This window comes from Callithrix jacchus, chromosome 15, assembly GCF_049354715.1.
Source record: "Callithrix jacchus isolate 240 chromosome 15, calJac240_pri, whole genome shotgun sequence".
Classification (NCBI taxonomy): domain Eukaryota; kingdom Metazoa; phylum Chordata; class Mammalia; order Primates; family Cebidae; genus Callithrix; species Callithrix jacchus.
Genome location: NC_133516.1, coordinates 15,109,355 through 15,122,738, shown reverse-complemented (window position 1 = coordinate 15,122,738; position 13,384 = coordinate 15,109,355). Strand labels below are relative to the sequence as shown.

Below are 13,384 nucleotides of genomic sequence, written 5' to 3'. Positions count from 1 at the left end.
TGAGGATATCCAAGGAGGCTGGCTCACCAGTGGCTTACCACAGGCCAAATTTAAGGTTAATTAACCATCCGTCATTGTCACCGAGGCCAAATGTGATTCAGACATTCAGAGAAGAGAGACTTGATCCAGCTTTGGGTAACGGCCTTCATCAACATTCCTTCCTATCCTAGTTCCAAACCAATATGTCTCTAGCTGCACTGGGGGGTTGAAAAATGATCAGAAATAGCTGATTTGTCATTTATGTCACTCTACGTTTGATGGGGCTTCTTGATACCTATTTATTGGATGCATATGATATCTGAATCAAAATATTTTTTCACTAACACTGATCATCTCTTCATGAAAAGGCAGATTTTTTGACCTTTGGGGAAACACCCTATTCAGAGTGAATATGCAGAAGCTGTTTGGTGGGAGATGAAGGGATGCAGACATTGGGCATCTGGGGACCGGGCTTTTTGGCCAGAACCTGTCTGAGAAACAGAGAGCTATCTATGCACTACTTCTGCTGTCTCACTCTGCAGACCTCGGTGACCAACTCCTTGAAGTGGTGGGGCTAGAAGGAGCCATGGAGATGGGGCAGATCTACACCGGCCTGAAGAGTGCGGGCAGGAGGCTGGCCCAGTGTTCCTCTGTCACCATCAGGTATGCCTCTTTGTCACCCAGCAGCCTCTGCGTCTCTCCACCTCCCTACACATTCTTGCAGACCACAACTAGGAAGGCATCTTTGGATTTTAGGGCAGGGAGAATGTGTAAGCTTGATGATGTGTGTAAAGAACGTCTTTGTAGACCATTTCCCAAACATGATATAATGCGCCCATGTAGACTATCAACTGGAGGACCCACCACAGCCAGTTTGCTGTTCTGTTAAAATGACCTGGTGAAATTCTCTAAACAGGAGTATAAGATTAAGCGGTCCAGAGAACCAAAGGTTCAACTCCTTGGCCTTTTTATATTTGCAAATTAAAATGTTAGATAGATGCCAGAGGGCATGTGCTGATAAAAAAAACAAACAAACAAACAAAAAACTATGTCTCTGCTCCGCTCTGCTCTTTCTCAGACAGACCTGAGAAATGCTATTTCCTATATACCTTTGTTTGCTAAGCCAAAAACATCAGCAAAACTGGCGTAGTTGACAGAGAGGATGACAACTCTAGGGGATGGACCACACAGGTTAGCCACTGCAGGCTCCTGGAAAAGATGAGGTCTAATTGAGAGGATCCTCTGATCTGATTAATCAGTACAGCTCATCACATTTTGTCTGAGGTTCTTCTCCCACCTGATCTTTTCAGAAGTCTTTATTCCTTTCTTTTTCACTGAATTACTATGGACCAAATATATTAACATGCTTTGGGGATCTCCTAGCGGAGTCCACAGGATGCTGGGTTCCCCCAAGGCATTTGAGCACAGAACTCTTCTCTCCCAGAACCTCCTTGGCAAGTGTCATCAGAGCACACTGGAAGAAACTCTGCCCTTAGCACTACACGGCATTCCACAGAAAGGTCCCCACAGGTGTCTTAGCTGCAGGTCTACTCCACTGACCCCTTTCTTCATTCCTTCTCTTTGTTTTCTGTCTTTTCTGTTGCCCAGATCTTTTCTCTCCTTTCTTTCTGAGCTGTGATCATGATGAGGTCCCTGTTTTCCAGATTAATTCTTGAGCCCTGTCCATTCTCCAGGACTCTAACAGTAGGTCCAATCTATTAACACATCTAAGCCATAACTTATGAAGACCACAGAGAACATAACAGCCTCATCCTTGAGGAATCCAAGAAGCCATATATAAGGAGAAGGACTTTTTCTTCACATTCAGTAGCTCTATTTCCAGGTAGAAACAGAGAGGGTGAGCCAGGAGCCCCATCCCGCTGGTCATTTCCTAAATACTAGCCCCAGCCTCAAGAACCAAAAATGTCACCCTTTATTCTTGTTCTTGTTAGTGGATTTATTGTTTTCATTATTAAATATCCTCAGGGTCAATCAGAGAATCATCACATCAGAACACAGCTTTTCCCTCCCATTTTATAATTTCAAAAACAGAACAGATGTCACACCCAGGTGAGGGCTTCTATGTCCATGGGTGGTAACTGTTCCATGCTCACCCAGACCAGAGGCCTCCAAAAGAGCCTGCCTTTTCTTCCAATAGCAATGTCATATGAATTCATAACTCTTCTACAGAAGGAAGTCAGAAGACCATCTGTGTCCTTTTAAAACCTCTGGCGGGGTGTGGTCCTATAATCCCAACACTTTGAGAAGCTGAGGAGGGAAGATTGCTTAAGGCCAGGAGTTCAAGACTAATGGGGGCTACATCGCAAGATCCCCTTCTACAAAATATTTTAATATTAGCCACGTGTGGTGATGTGCACCTGTAGTCCTAGCTATTCAGGAGGTTGAGGTGGGAGGACTGCTTGAGCCCAGGAGGTTGAGGCTGCAGTGAGCTGTGATCACATGACTGTACTCCAGCCTGGGAAACAGAATGAGACCCTGTCTCTTCTTTAAAAAATTCATATGCCAGGCCAGGCGCGGTGGCTCACGCCTGTAATCCCAGCACTTTGGGAGGCCAAGGTGGGTGGATCACGAGGTCAAGAGATCGAGACCATCCTGGTCAACATGGTGAAACCCCATCTCTACTAATACAAAAAATCAGCTGGGCATGGTGGTGCGTGCCTGTAATCCCAGCTACTCAGGAGACTGAGGCAGGAGAATTGCCTGAACCCAGGAGGCGGAGGTTGCAGTGAGCCGAGATCACACCATTGCACTCCAGCCTGGGTAACAAGAGCGAAACTCCGTCTCAAAAAAAAAAAAAATTCATATGCCAAGGCCAGAAAAGCCTTGTCTAAAGCAAGAAGGCAGCACTTTCACCTCTCCTCTGGGGACAGTATTCCTGGATGACCCCCTTTCCCAGGTAAGCCAGGTCCACAGTTCATGCAACCCCAGAGTGTACTTGTTCAGGCGATTTTTCGAAAAGATTAAGGTTAGAATAGATTGCAAGGCAAGACACACTCAGACCTGAGCTGTATGTTGTATAAATTGGAGACGTTACCTCATTGACATGATGCAACCTCTCACTCAACATAGAGACCAGGCCAGTTCCCCTTTCAGAGTGGAGTTTTTGGCACGTACTGTGGGCCTTCTAGCTGATTGTTTGAGGAGCATCTGCTCAGTGGTGGTGCTGCCATGTTTGCTGGCCACTGTATCCCAGACTTCTGTGGATTTCACTGCTCATCCATAACTGTATTTCTCAAAGTAAGGTCTGAGGACCAAGGCAGTAGAATCCCCTGTTGTGCTTATTAAACACAGACCCCTGGGACTGGCCCCAGATCCGCCAAGTTAGACTACCTGAGGTGGTCTCAGAAATCTCTTTTTAACAAATTCTCCGAAAGAGTCTTACAGGACCACTCTTAGGTGGGCAGATAAGGTTTTTCTACTTCTGTTTTCCCGTTGGGAGCAACCTTGATTCTCCAGCTCGAAAAAGCTCACTGTGTCCTCTTGGTGTTCTGGGTTCCAGGACAAACAAGCTGCTGCCGATGCAAGTGGATGGAGAGCCCTGGATGCAGCCGTGTTGCACGGTGAGTCTTGTCAGTCTTCAAGGCAGGATGAGAAGCTTTATCTTTTAGCCCTTTGGGGCACTGACTTCATATGAAATCACTGAATCTCAGATTTGCAGGGACCATGGAAGATTATCTAGTGCAACCCCTCTTCCACTTTATTTATCCATTCCCTCATTTACCTGCCAAACTCTTACTGAACACCTGCTGTATGCCAGATACTGTGAGGCACCAGTCACAAAACTGAATGAGACACAGAACTGACTTTGAGGAGTTCGCAGTTCTAGGCAGTGAATTCTGCGACATCTACTGTATCCTGGACTGCCTCAGCAGAAATCATGCCAGTGGCAAGGAATTTGCTACCTCAAAAGGAAGATTGCTCTGCTGATGAACAAGTCACATTGTTGGAAAGTGCTTCCTTATGTGGAAGCCAAATCTACACACTTACCTTACCTAGAATTTTGTAGGGTAGCTCCTCTCACTGCTGGAGCTCCTGGGAGAAAATTCCTCATGGTGCACAGACATTCCTCTCCCCTGGTGCACCCGTAGCCCTGAAATTGAAATATTTCATTGAAATATTGCATTGAAGTACTTGAAAATTCCACTGAACGGCCACCACACAGGCTCTCCATTTTGATTATGGCATTATCACCCAACGTAGCACAGGGCCTGGTTGATGATAGTTGCACAATGATATGTGTCGAAGGATGAACAAATGAACAACGAAACTAGAGAATCTCCATTCCCAGACATGCTGTACGCGTTCGCTGTCCCTCTCCCTTTAGCACTAGTACAGGAGCCATGCATCCTTTCTTCTTAGTTTGTCCTCAGTTAGAAACGCAGCTAGAATCTCTGCGGTGAATAGCAACCGCTGTCCTGGCTTTCAGGGCTTCTGCTAATACCCTCAGTAAGATTGCAGCCATGCAAATTTCACAAGACAAAAGTTGCATTTCTAAGCTCCCTCGGTCTAGTGGAGTATTCAGCTACTTTGATCAGCTGCTATTTCAAGCCCCTCAGTACATCAAGTTGTCTTCTACTAGAGAGAGGGTTTCCATGAACCTGCTGAGAAAAGGTAGCATCTTCTATAAAGGTTATCAAAAACAGAAATTTCTCTGCAAAAATCTTACCTCAATCTTATGAAGACTAAGAAAAAAAAAGATAAAAACACACTATGGCAAATAATAGCTTTGCACCTTGCTGGGATTAGGAAGGATGGAGGGAATTTCTAGTATTTATCATTTGATGGAATTGAGTTGAGAAGAATCTATCCAAGCTCCTCTATCTCCCCCCCAAAAAGGTGAAAGAAATCAAACCCTCTCCTACCTGGTTCAGTGCTTGCTGAAAACTAGATTGCATTCCTATAAATTCAAGCACTGGTTTTCAAAATAGCCAAATACTTCTTACGCCCACACCCACCCTTCCTCCATACCGCCCTTTAGAGATTACAACTCACTATGAAAAAATCTGTGAACCACTGATTTCATAGTGTGAGGTCCAGAAATCCACATATAAAGGTGCATTCGTCTGTTTTGACTGCCATAATAGAATGCCACAGACTGGCAGCATAAACAACAGACATTTATTTTCTCACAGTTCTGGATGCTGACAACACAAGAACAAGGTGCCGAAAGGACTGGTTTCCCTGACTTCCGACGGCCGCCGCCTCGTACCCTCACTTGGCCTTTCCTTTGTGTTCGCACACTCCTGTTTCCTCTTTCTCTTCTTATAAGGACACCAGTCGTAAGGGGTTATGGCCCCACCCTTGTGACCTCATTTAACCTTAATTACCTCCTAAAGGCCCTATATACCAATACAGTTACATCGGGGATTAGGGGTTCAACATATGAATTTGAGGAAGACATAATTTAGTCCATAACAGAAGGTAACAGAAAATCATTCTTAAATTTGCAAGGGTTAAAACTCATGTACCCCTTGTTGAAACATCTTCTTGAACGTACACACCAACTAAGTGATTCAAAATTAAAGCCTTTTAAGAATGGGCTATCACAGCACAAAAAACTTTTGTTAAAAATGGAAACCAGTGAAATTAGAATGAAGTTTCCAAAACCCTGTTAAATATCGTTATGTAACTAAATGCAAATGGAAAAAACCATTTTTTGAAAGAGAGGACATATCATGTAAACATTGATAACCTGTATCCTAAACCCAAGATTATATTAACAAAGGCCAAAAACATGTGGGAGACACTGAGGAAGGAATTGTAAAGAAACATGAAGATTCTCATTGTCTCTCTTCACTTTGATGATAAAACATATAAATCAGAAGATAATTTTAATAGGGAGACAATCACTAGTGAAACTAAAAATAGGGCACACACCTATTTCCATTCCATTCTTTCAAATATGGAATAATTTAAAATATATAAACCCTGTCAATTTAGCACGGAATAGAAAGCAGATAATAAGCCAACATTTAAAAACTTTTGGAAGTGAGTTGAATGAGGTTAAGACTATACACACACGCTCATATAAATACTGAAAAGAAAAATAGATGAGTTAAAGTTCCCTATTAAAAGACCAATACTCTCATATTGAGTTTTGAGTTAAAAATGAAAATCCAAATATATGCTTCTTACAAAAGATACATCTAAAATAAAAGGATATACATATGTATATATAATATATATCTTCTTGTTTTATCCTTTATCAGGCACAGAGAAATTAAAAGGAAGAAATTGTAATGTTAATTATGCTAATTTTAGGCAAACCAACCTTCCCTTGTGCCAAAAGCATAAAGCAGAATAAGTTAAGGCATTTTTTATTTGATAAAAAGTACACTCAATTATGAGATATGGTGATCATAAAATCTTAGATATTTAATAAGAATAAAAATATAATGTGAAAAAATAATGTCAATATATTATAATTTGAAAAAATAAAATATATACTGTGAAAAATTAATATCAATATATATTCTGAGAAAAGGTGGATATAGAAGAAGTTGACAGCTATTGAGAAGTTTTAAATATTTCTTTCCATTTTGAAGTTAAGTAGCAAAAAATAAACGCTTGGATTAAATAACTCTATAACTCATAAAGAAATTAAATACATATTTGTTCAAGCATTCGTATTTATTAAAATAGATCACAAACTAGTTTGCAGGTGAAAAAACTCCATAAAATCCAGTTGCAGAAATTATAAAGGTCATTTTCTTTGACCACAAAGCAATAAAACTAGAAATTACTAATAGAAGATTAAGTGAATAAACAAAATGTAGTCACTTAGAGACTTAAAAATTCTCCTAAAGAACACGAGTTTTATGAGGAGATCAAAGCCACCATGGTTGATCACTCAAAAAATTACAAAAATAAGAAGGCTCCAGTTAAAAAATTGTAGAATAGGCAAGGCACGGTGGCTCACACCTGTAATCCCAGCACTTTGAGAGGCCGAGGCGGGTGGATCACGAGGTCAAGAGATTGGGACCATCCTGGCCAACGTGGTGAAACCCCATCTCTACTAAAAATACAAAAATTAGCTGGGCATGGTGGCGCGTGCCTGTAATCCCAGCTACTCAGGAGGCTGAGGCAGGAGAATCGCTTGAACCAGGGAGTCGGAGGTTGCAGTGAGCAGAGATTGCTCCACTACACTCTAGCCTGATGACAGAGCAAGACTCCATCTCAAAAAAAAAAATTATAGATTATAGACTAAATTATATTTGGAAGTAAATTCAAAGCCTCATAATATTCCATCATATAAAAAAGAAATAGGCTGGGCGCTGTGGCTCACGCCTGTAATCCCAGCACTTTGGGAGGCCGAGGTAGGTGGATCAAGAGGTCAAGAGATTGAGACCATCCTGGTCAACAAGGTGAAACCCCGTCTCTACTAAAAATACAAAAAATTAGCTGGGCATGGTGGCGCATGCCTGTAATCCCAGCTACTCGGGAGGCTGAGGCAGGAGAATTGCCTGAACCCAGGAGGCGGAGGTTGCGGTGAGCCGAGATCGCGCCATTGCACTCCAGCGTGGGCAACAAGAGCGAAACTCCGTCTCAAAAAAAAAAGAAATAAAATGTAATGAATAATACCAAAATTAGAAGAGCAATAATAAAACAAATTTAGGCGAAGCACAAGGAAGAAAATAATAAAGATAAAAGTAGAAATTAAATCATTAAAAACAAGAAAATCTAGAACTAGTTCTTAAAATATGTCAAATGTTTGAAAACCCAATTTTTAAAAGAGAAAGAAATGAGATATTAAAATGCAAAAAATAAATGTAACATAGAATATAAATATAAATGTGTCAATGGCTTTATTTAAATATAAACATAAAATAAGGCCAGGCATGGTGGCTCATGCCTATATCCCAGCACTTTGGGAGGCTGAGGAATGAGGATTACTTGAGGTCAGAAGCTTGAGACCAGCCTGGCCAACATGGCAAACCCCATCTGTATTAAAAATACAAAAATTAGCCAAGTGTGGTAGCTCATGCCTTTAATTCCAGCTACTCGGGAGGCTGACGTATGAGAGTCACTTGAACCTAGAGGTTGCAGTGAGCCAAGATCATGCCACTGCATTCCAGCCTGGGTGATGGAGTGAGACTCTGTCTCGAAAAAAAAAAAATTATAAAACAAAATATATAGTCATCTTGATTCTAATGAGCTTGAACATCTTAAGAAGATGAATGAAAAGCCAGGTAAGCATTAATGAAACAAAATTATTTCAAAGGATTACATACTAAATGATCTTAAAACAGATGGCCTTATTGGTGAGCTCTTCCATACTATTAGGAAAAACATGTTTAGGTAAACTGTTTCATAGTATAGACAAGGATGGAAAGCTACTCAATGCATTTTATGAAATGAAGACATGCAATAACCTAACGAAAATTACATTTAAAAATAGAAAACTACAGACCAATTCCAAATATAAATATGACATAAGAATTCTAGTTAAAAGTATTGGTAGGTAGAGGCCGGGCACTGTGGCTCACCTCTGTATTCCCGGCACTTTGGGAGGCCAAGGCAGGAGGATCACAAAGTCAGGAGATGGAGACCATCCTGGCTAACATGGTGAAACCCTGTCTCTACTAAAAATACAAAAAAAAAAAAAAACTAGGGCCGGGCGCGGTGGCTCACGCCTGTAATCCCAGCACTTTGGGAGACCGAGACGGGTGGATCACAAGGTCAAGAGATTGAGACCATCCAGGTCAACATGGTGAAACCCCGTCTCTACTAAAAATACAAAAAAAAAAAAATTAGCTGGGCATGGTGGCGCGTGCCTGTAATCCCAGCTACTCAGGAGGCTGAGGCAGGAGAATTGCCTGAGCCCAGGAGGCGGAGGTTGCGGTGAGCCGAGATTGCGCCATTGCACTCCAGCCTGGGTAACAAGAGCGAAACTCCGTCTCAAAAAAAAAAAAAAAAAAACTAGCCACGCATGGTGGTGGGCACCTGTAGTCCCAGGTACTCAGGAGGCTGAGGCAGGAGAATCACTTGAACCCAGGAGGTGGAAGTTGCAGTGAGCCAAGATCACGCCGCTATATTCTAGTCTCACAACAGACCAAGACACTGTCTCAAAAAAAAAAAGTATTGGTAGACAGAATTGAACAGTGTATTAAAAGAATCATTCACCCCTCTGAGCATATCAAAGGAATGAAAGAAAGTCTTCTAATATTAAATAGAAAAATTACATGATAAATAGACAACCCAAAAGTATTCAATGACATTCAACATTTCTGAGTTTTCAAGATAAAAACTCCTGAAAACTAAGATCAGAAAGATTCTCCCCCACTAATAAATACCTTTGTTGAATATCTGTTAAACCAATAGCTAGTATTTTACTTAATAGTAAAGCACTATTGGAATTCTCATTAAAATTATGAACATGACATGTATTTTTAACATTGGAAATTTTAGTCAATGCAATATACTTGAAGCAGAAAAGAAATATAATTATTTGGAAAAGTTTATTTTTTGTTTGTTTGCTTGTTTTTCTTTGAGTTGGAGTCTCGCTCTTTCACCAGGCTGGAGTGCAGTGGCACGATCTCGGTTCACTGCAGCCTCAGCCTCCCTGGTTCAAGCGATTCTCCTACCTCAGCCTCCAGAGTAGCTGGGACTACAGGCGTGTGGCACCATGCCTGGCTAATTTTTGTATTTTTAGTAGAGACGGGGTTTCACCATGTTGGCTGAGATAGTCTTGATCTCCTGATCTTGTCATCCGCCTCCCAAAGTTCTAGGATTATAGGCGTGAGCCACCACGCCCGACCCACAAGTTTTTTAAACAGGAAGAAAAGATTTTCAAATTAAAATAGTGAGAAAGCCACACCATGTTTCATTTACTAATTAGCACAGCTTTTTAGTTCGTCTTAATATTCATTGCTGTCAGGGGTATGCAGAGACCAGGACACCCATACAGTGAGGAAAGAGTGTCAGTGGTTATTTATGGCCATTCTGAAAAGCCTCTAAACCCATGCATCAAGAACTATTATAAATATTAACATACATCGATCTAGTTCATTTATTTTCACTTTTAAAAATTGTTCGTATACGTATAGGAATTTATTCTAAGTAAAATATAGATTACCAGAAATACAGAGATTGATATATAAGAAAGTCACGTCTACATTATTCGTCATAGCAAAAAGTTGGAAATTTCCTAAATATTTCCTTAAAAAGCCCAATGTTTAGGGAAAGGCTTCAATAAGCTATGTGAGATTCATCAAATGGAATCATTTTCAGCCATTGGAAACCATGTTTAATAAATATTTAATGATGAAAAACTGTTAAAGTGGCAGATTAAGAAGGTGATTTGGTGATTTCAATGAACTAAAAACATAAGCATGGAAACAAACTGAAAGCAATGTATCAAAACGTTAGCAGTTACTACCTCTGTGTGATCCTTACCTTTTTTCCTGTGTTTTCTAAATTTATTTATTTATTTATTTATTTATTTGAGACGGAGTTTTGCCCTGTCACCAGGCTGGAGTGCAGTGGCGCAATCTCGGCTCACTGCAACCTCCCCCTCCCTGGTTCAAGCGATTCCCCTGCCTCAGCCTCCTGAGTAGCTGGGACTACAGGGGCACCATGCCACCTGGCTAACTTTTTGTATTTTAGTAGAGATGGGGTTTCACCATGTTGGTCAGGATGGTCTTGACCTCCTGACCTAGTGATCTACCTGCCTTAGCCTCCCAATGTGCTGGGATTACAGGCGTGAACCATGCCCGGCCTGTATTTCTAAATTCTTAAAAATGAGCCCATATTTGTTTTTATATATATATTATATTTATTAAGAAAACTTGTCTCATGATTATAACACTGGAAGATGATCTCTCATGCTTCACCATCACAGTTGGGTGGCATAATTTGAGCCTCAAAATCCAGAATCTTCTCCCAGAGTTAGATGATAGCAGAATCTCAAAGTCAAAGATGATCCTAGTTATCTAGTCCTGTGATTCTCAAACTTGAGTATGCATCTAAATAACCTGAAGGGGTTGTGAAACACAGATTGCTGGGCCACATCCCAGAGTTTCTGATTCAGTAAGTCTGGATGTCAGAGAGTTTTCATTTCTATCAAGGTCCAAGGTGATACTGATGCTGCTGGCCTATGAGTCACGCTTTGAGAACCAATATCTAGTTGAACTTCTCGACTCCTCAGTAAATCCCACACTTCTTCCCCACCCTTTGCAAAACCTGATTGTCCAGTTACGTTCTTTTGCTTTGTTTTGTTTTGTTTGAGTACAGTCTCTCTCTGTCACGCAGGCTGGAGCGCAATGGCACGATCTCGGCTCACTGCAACATCTGCCTCCCCGGTTCAAGCAATTCTCCTGCCTCAGCCTCCCAAGTAGCTGGGATTACAGGCGCACACCACCACGCCTGGCTAATTTTGGTATTTTTTAGCAGAGACAGGGTTTCACTGTGTTGGGGAGGCTGGTCTTGAACTCCTGACCTCAGTTGATCCCCCGCACCTCGGCCTCCCAAAGTGCCAGGATTACAAGTGTGAGCCATTGTGCCCGGCCTTGTCCAGTTACATTTGAAGGCCTCTGATGGCAGGAAACACTGTCACAAAGCAGAGCATTCTAGGATCTTGGAGAGCCCAGAAACAGCTAAGATCTGAAAGACGATGCAAAACTTCCCTCCTCCCTTAGGCTCATTTTAAGGAGGAATATTTAACTTTTTTTTTTTTTTTTGAGATGGAGTCTCACTCTGTCACCTAGGCTGGAGTGCAGTGGTGCAATCCTGACTCACTACAACTTCTACCTCCCAGGTTCAAGCAATTCTCCTGCCTCAGCCTCCTGAGAAGCTGAGACTACAGGCACACACCACCATGCCCGGATAATTTTTGTATTTTTAGTAGAGACGGGGGTTTCACCATGTTGTCCAGGATGCTCTCAATCTCTTGACCTCGTGATCCATCCACCTTGGCCTCCCAAAGTGCTGGGATTATAGGTGTGATCCATCGCGCTGGGCCTATTTCTTTAACTTTAAAAATATCACAGAGACTATTTGAGACCTTCCAAAGTTGTGCCCTTCTAGGCATCTCCAGTTAAAATTAGTGCAGACCTCAGATGCTTTTCTTTTTTGTTGTTTTGTTGTTGTTGAGACAAGATCTTACTTTGCCACCCAGGCTGGAGTGCACTGGTGAGAACACGGCTCACTGCTGCCTTGACCTCCCAGGCTCAAGCGACCCTCTCACCTCAGCATTCCAAGTAGCTGAGACTACAGGCGTGCACCTCCACATCTGGCTAATTCTGTATTTTTTGTAGAGACGAAGTTTCACCATGTTCCTCAGGCAAGTCTCGAACTCCTGTGCTCAAGCGATCTGCTCACCTGGCTTCCCAAAGTGCTGGGATTACAGACGTGGGCCACCATGCCTGGCCCCTCAGATACCTTTCAAATGGCATGGGAAGGGTTCACACTTAAAGTTATTGGCCATTTTACGAGGCATTATCTGAATTACTCACAGGAAGAAGTCCCTCAGTCTCTTGCTTCTCTTGAAGTAATAAAAATGTGTTGATTTGCAGAAAACAGCCCCCAAACAAAGTCAACCCCCAGTCCTACTGAAGTTCACATTTTATTTCATTTTAAAGGGGAAATTACATGCTACAATAGTTTTGTGAACTTCGAACTATCATGCAAGAGGCTAGTGTATCAATTCTCTCTGTAACAGAGCACAAAACTATGCACTAAGCTGCTGTCTTTTTTTTTTTTTTTTTTTTTTTTTTTTTTGAGACGGAGTCTGGCTCTGTAGCCCAAGCTGGAGTGCACTGGCAGGATCTTGGCTCACTGCAACCTCCACCTCCCGGGTTCAAGTGATTCTCCTGCCTCAGCCTCCTGAGTAGCTGGGACTATAGGCACGCACCACCATGCCCAGCTAATTTTTGCATTTTTAGTAAAGATGGGGTTTGCACCATGTTGGCCAGGATGGTCTTGATCTCTTGACCTCGTGATCCAAGTGCTGGGATTACAAGTGTGAACCACTGCGCCTGGCCCATTGTGAATAGTTTTTAAGAAAATCATAGAGACTTTAGCTAATTGCCTAACTTGTCCAATTAGCAAAGAAGCTTGAGTGTTAACTCCACAAATGTGGGATCACCTCTTTCTATCAGGGATTGAAAAGGCAGGCTTAGCCACAGCCAACTATCTCCTAAAATAGGATCGTAACTATTTTACCTGCTAGCCCCTAATTTGTGGGTAAGGGACTGATATCTCTTTGAGATGAGGATATGATTTCATACTTCTTTTGGTTCTATAGTAATAGAATCCACAAAGTTGACCAAAATATTATGTTACCCAGGAGCTCCAAACTCCTACCCTATCAAGACCTTTGTCAGAACTGCTGAAAAAGAAGCAGGAAAGATTTGAGTTTTACTTCCTCTTCTTTGCCCGGGAGGTA

The 13,384-nt window shown here is 41.8% G+C and overlaps 1 protein-coding gene across 12 annotated transcripts in view; it reads left to right on the top strand.

Annotated features, from left to right (window-relative positions):
- DGKG (diacylglycerol kinase gamma) overlaps positions 1-13,384 on the top strand; it is a 211,833-nt gene that overhangs the window by 193,124 nt on the left and 5,325 nt on the right. For 6 of the 12 annotated variants that reach the window (XM_035274700.3, XM_035274698.3, XM_078350447.1 and 3 more), the window contains 2 exons: positions 522-642; positions 3,500-3,560. In XM_035274700.3, coding sequence (XP_035130591.1) covers positions 522-642; positions 3,500-3,560 — 182 coding nt within the window. Of the gene's footprint in view, positions 1-521; positions 643-3,499; positions 3,561-5,132; positions 5,503-13,384 lie in introns of those variants that run through there. The other 6 variants (XM_035274692.3, XM_035274696.3, XM_035274691.3 and 3 more) reach the window with 3 other exon arrangements.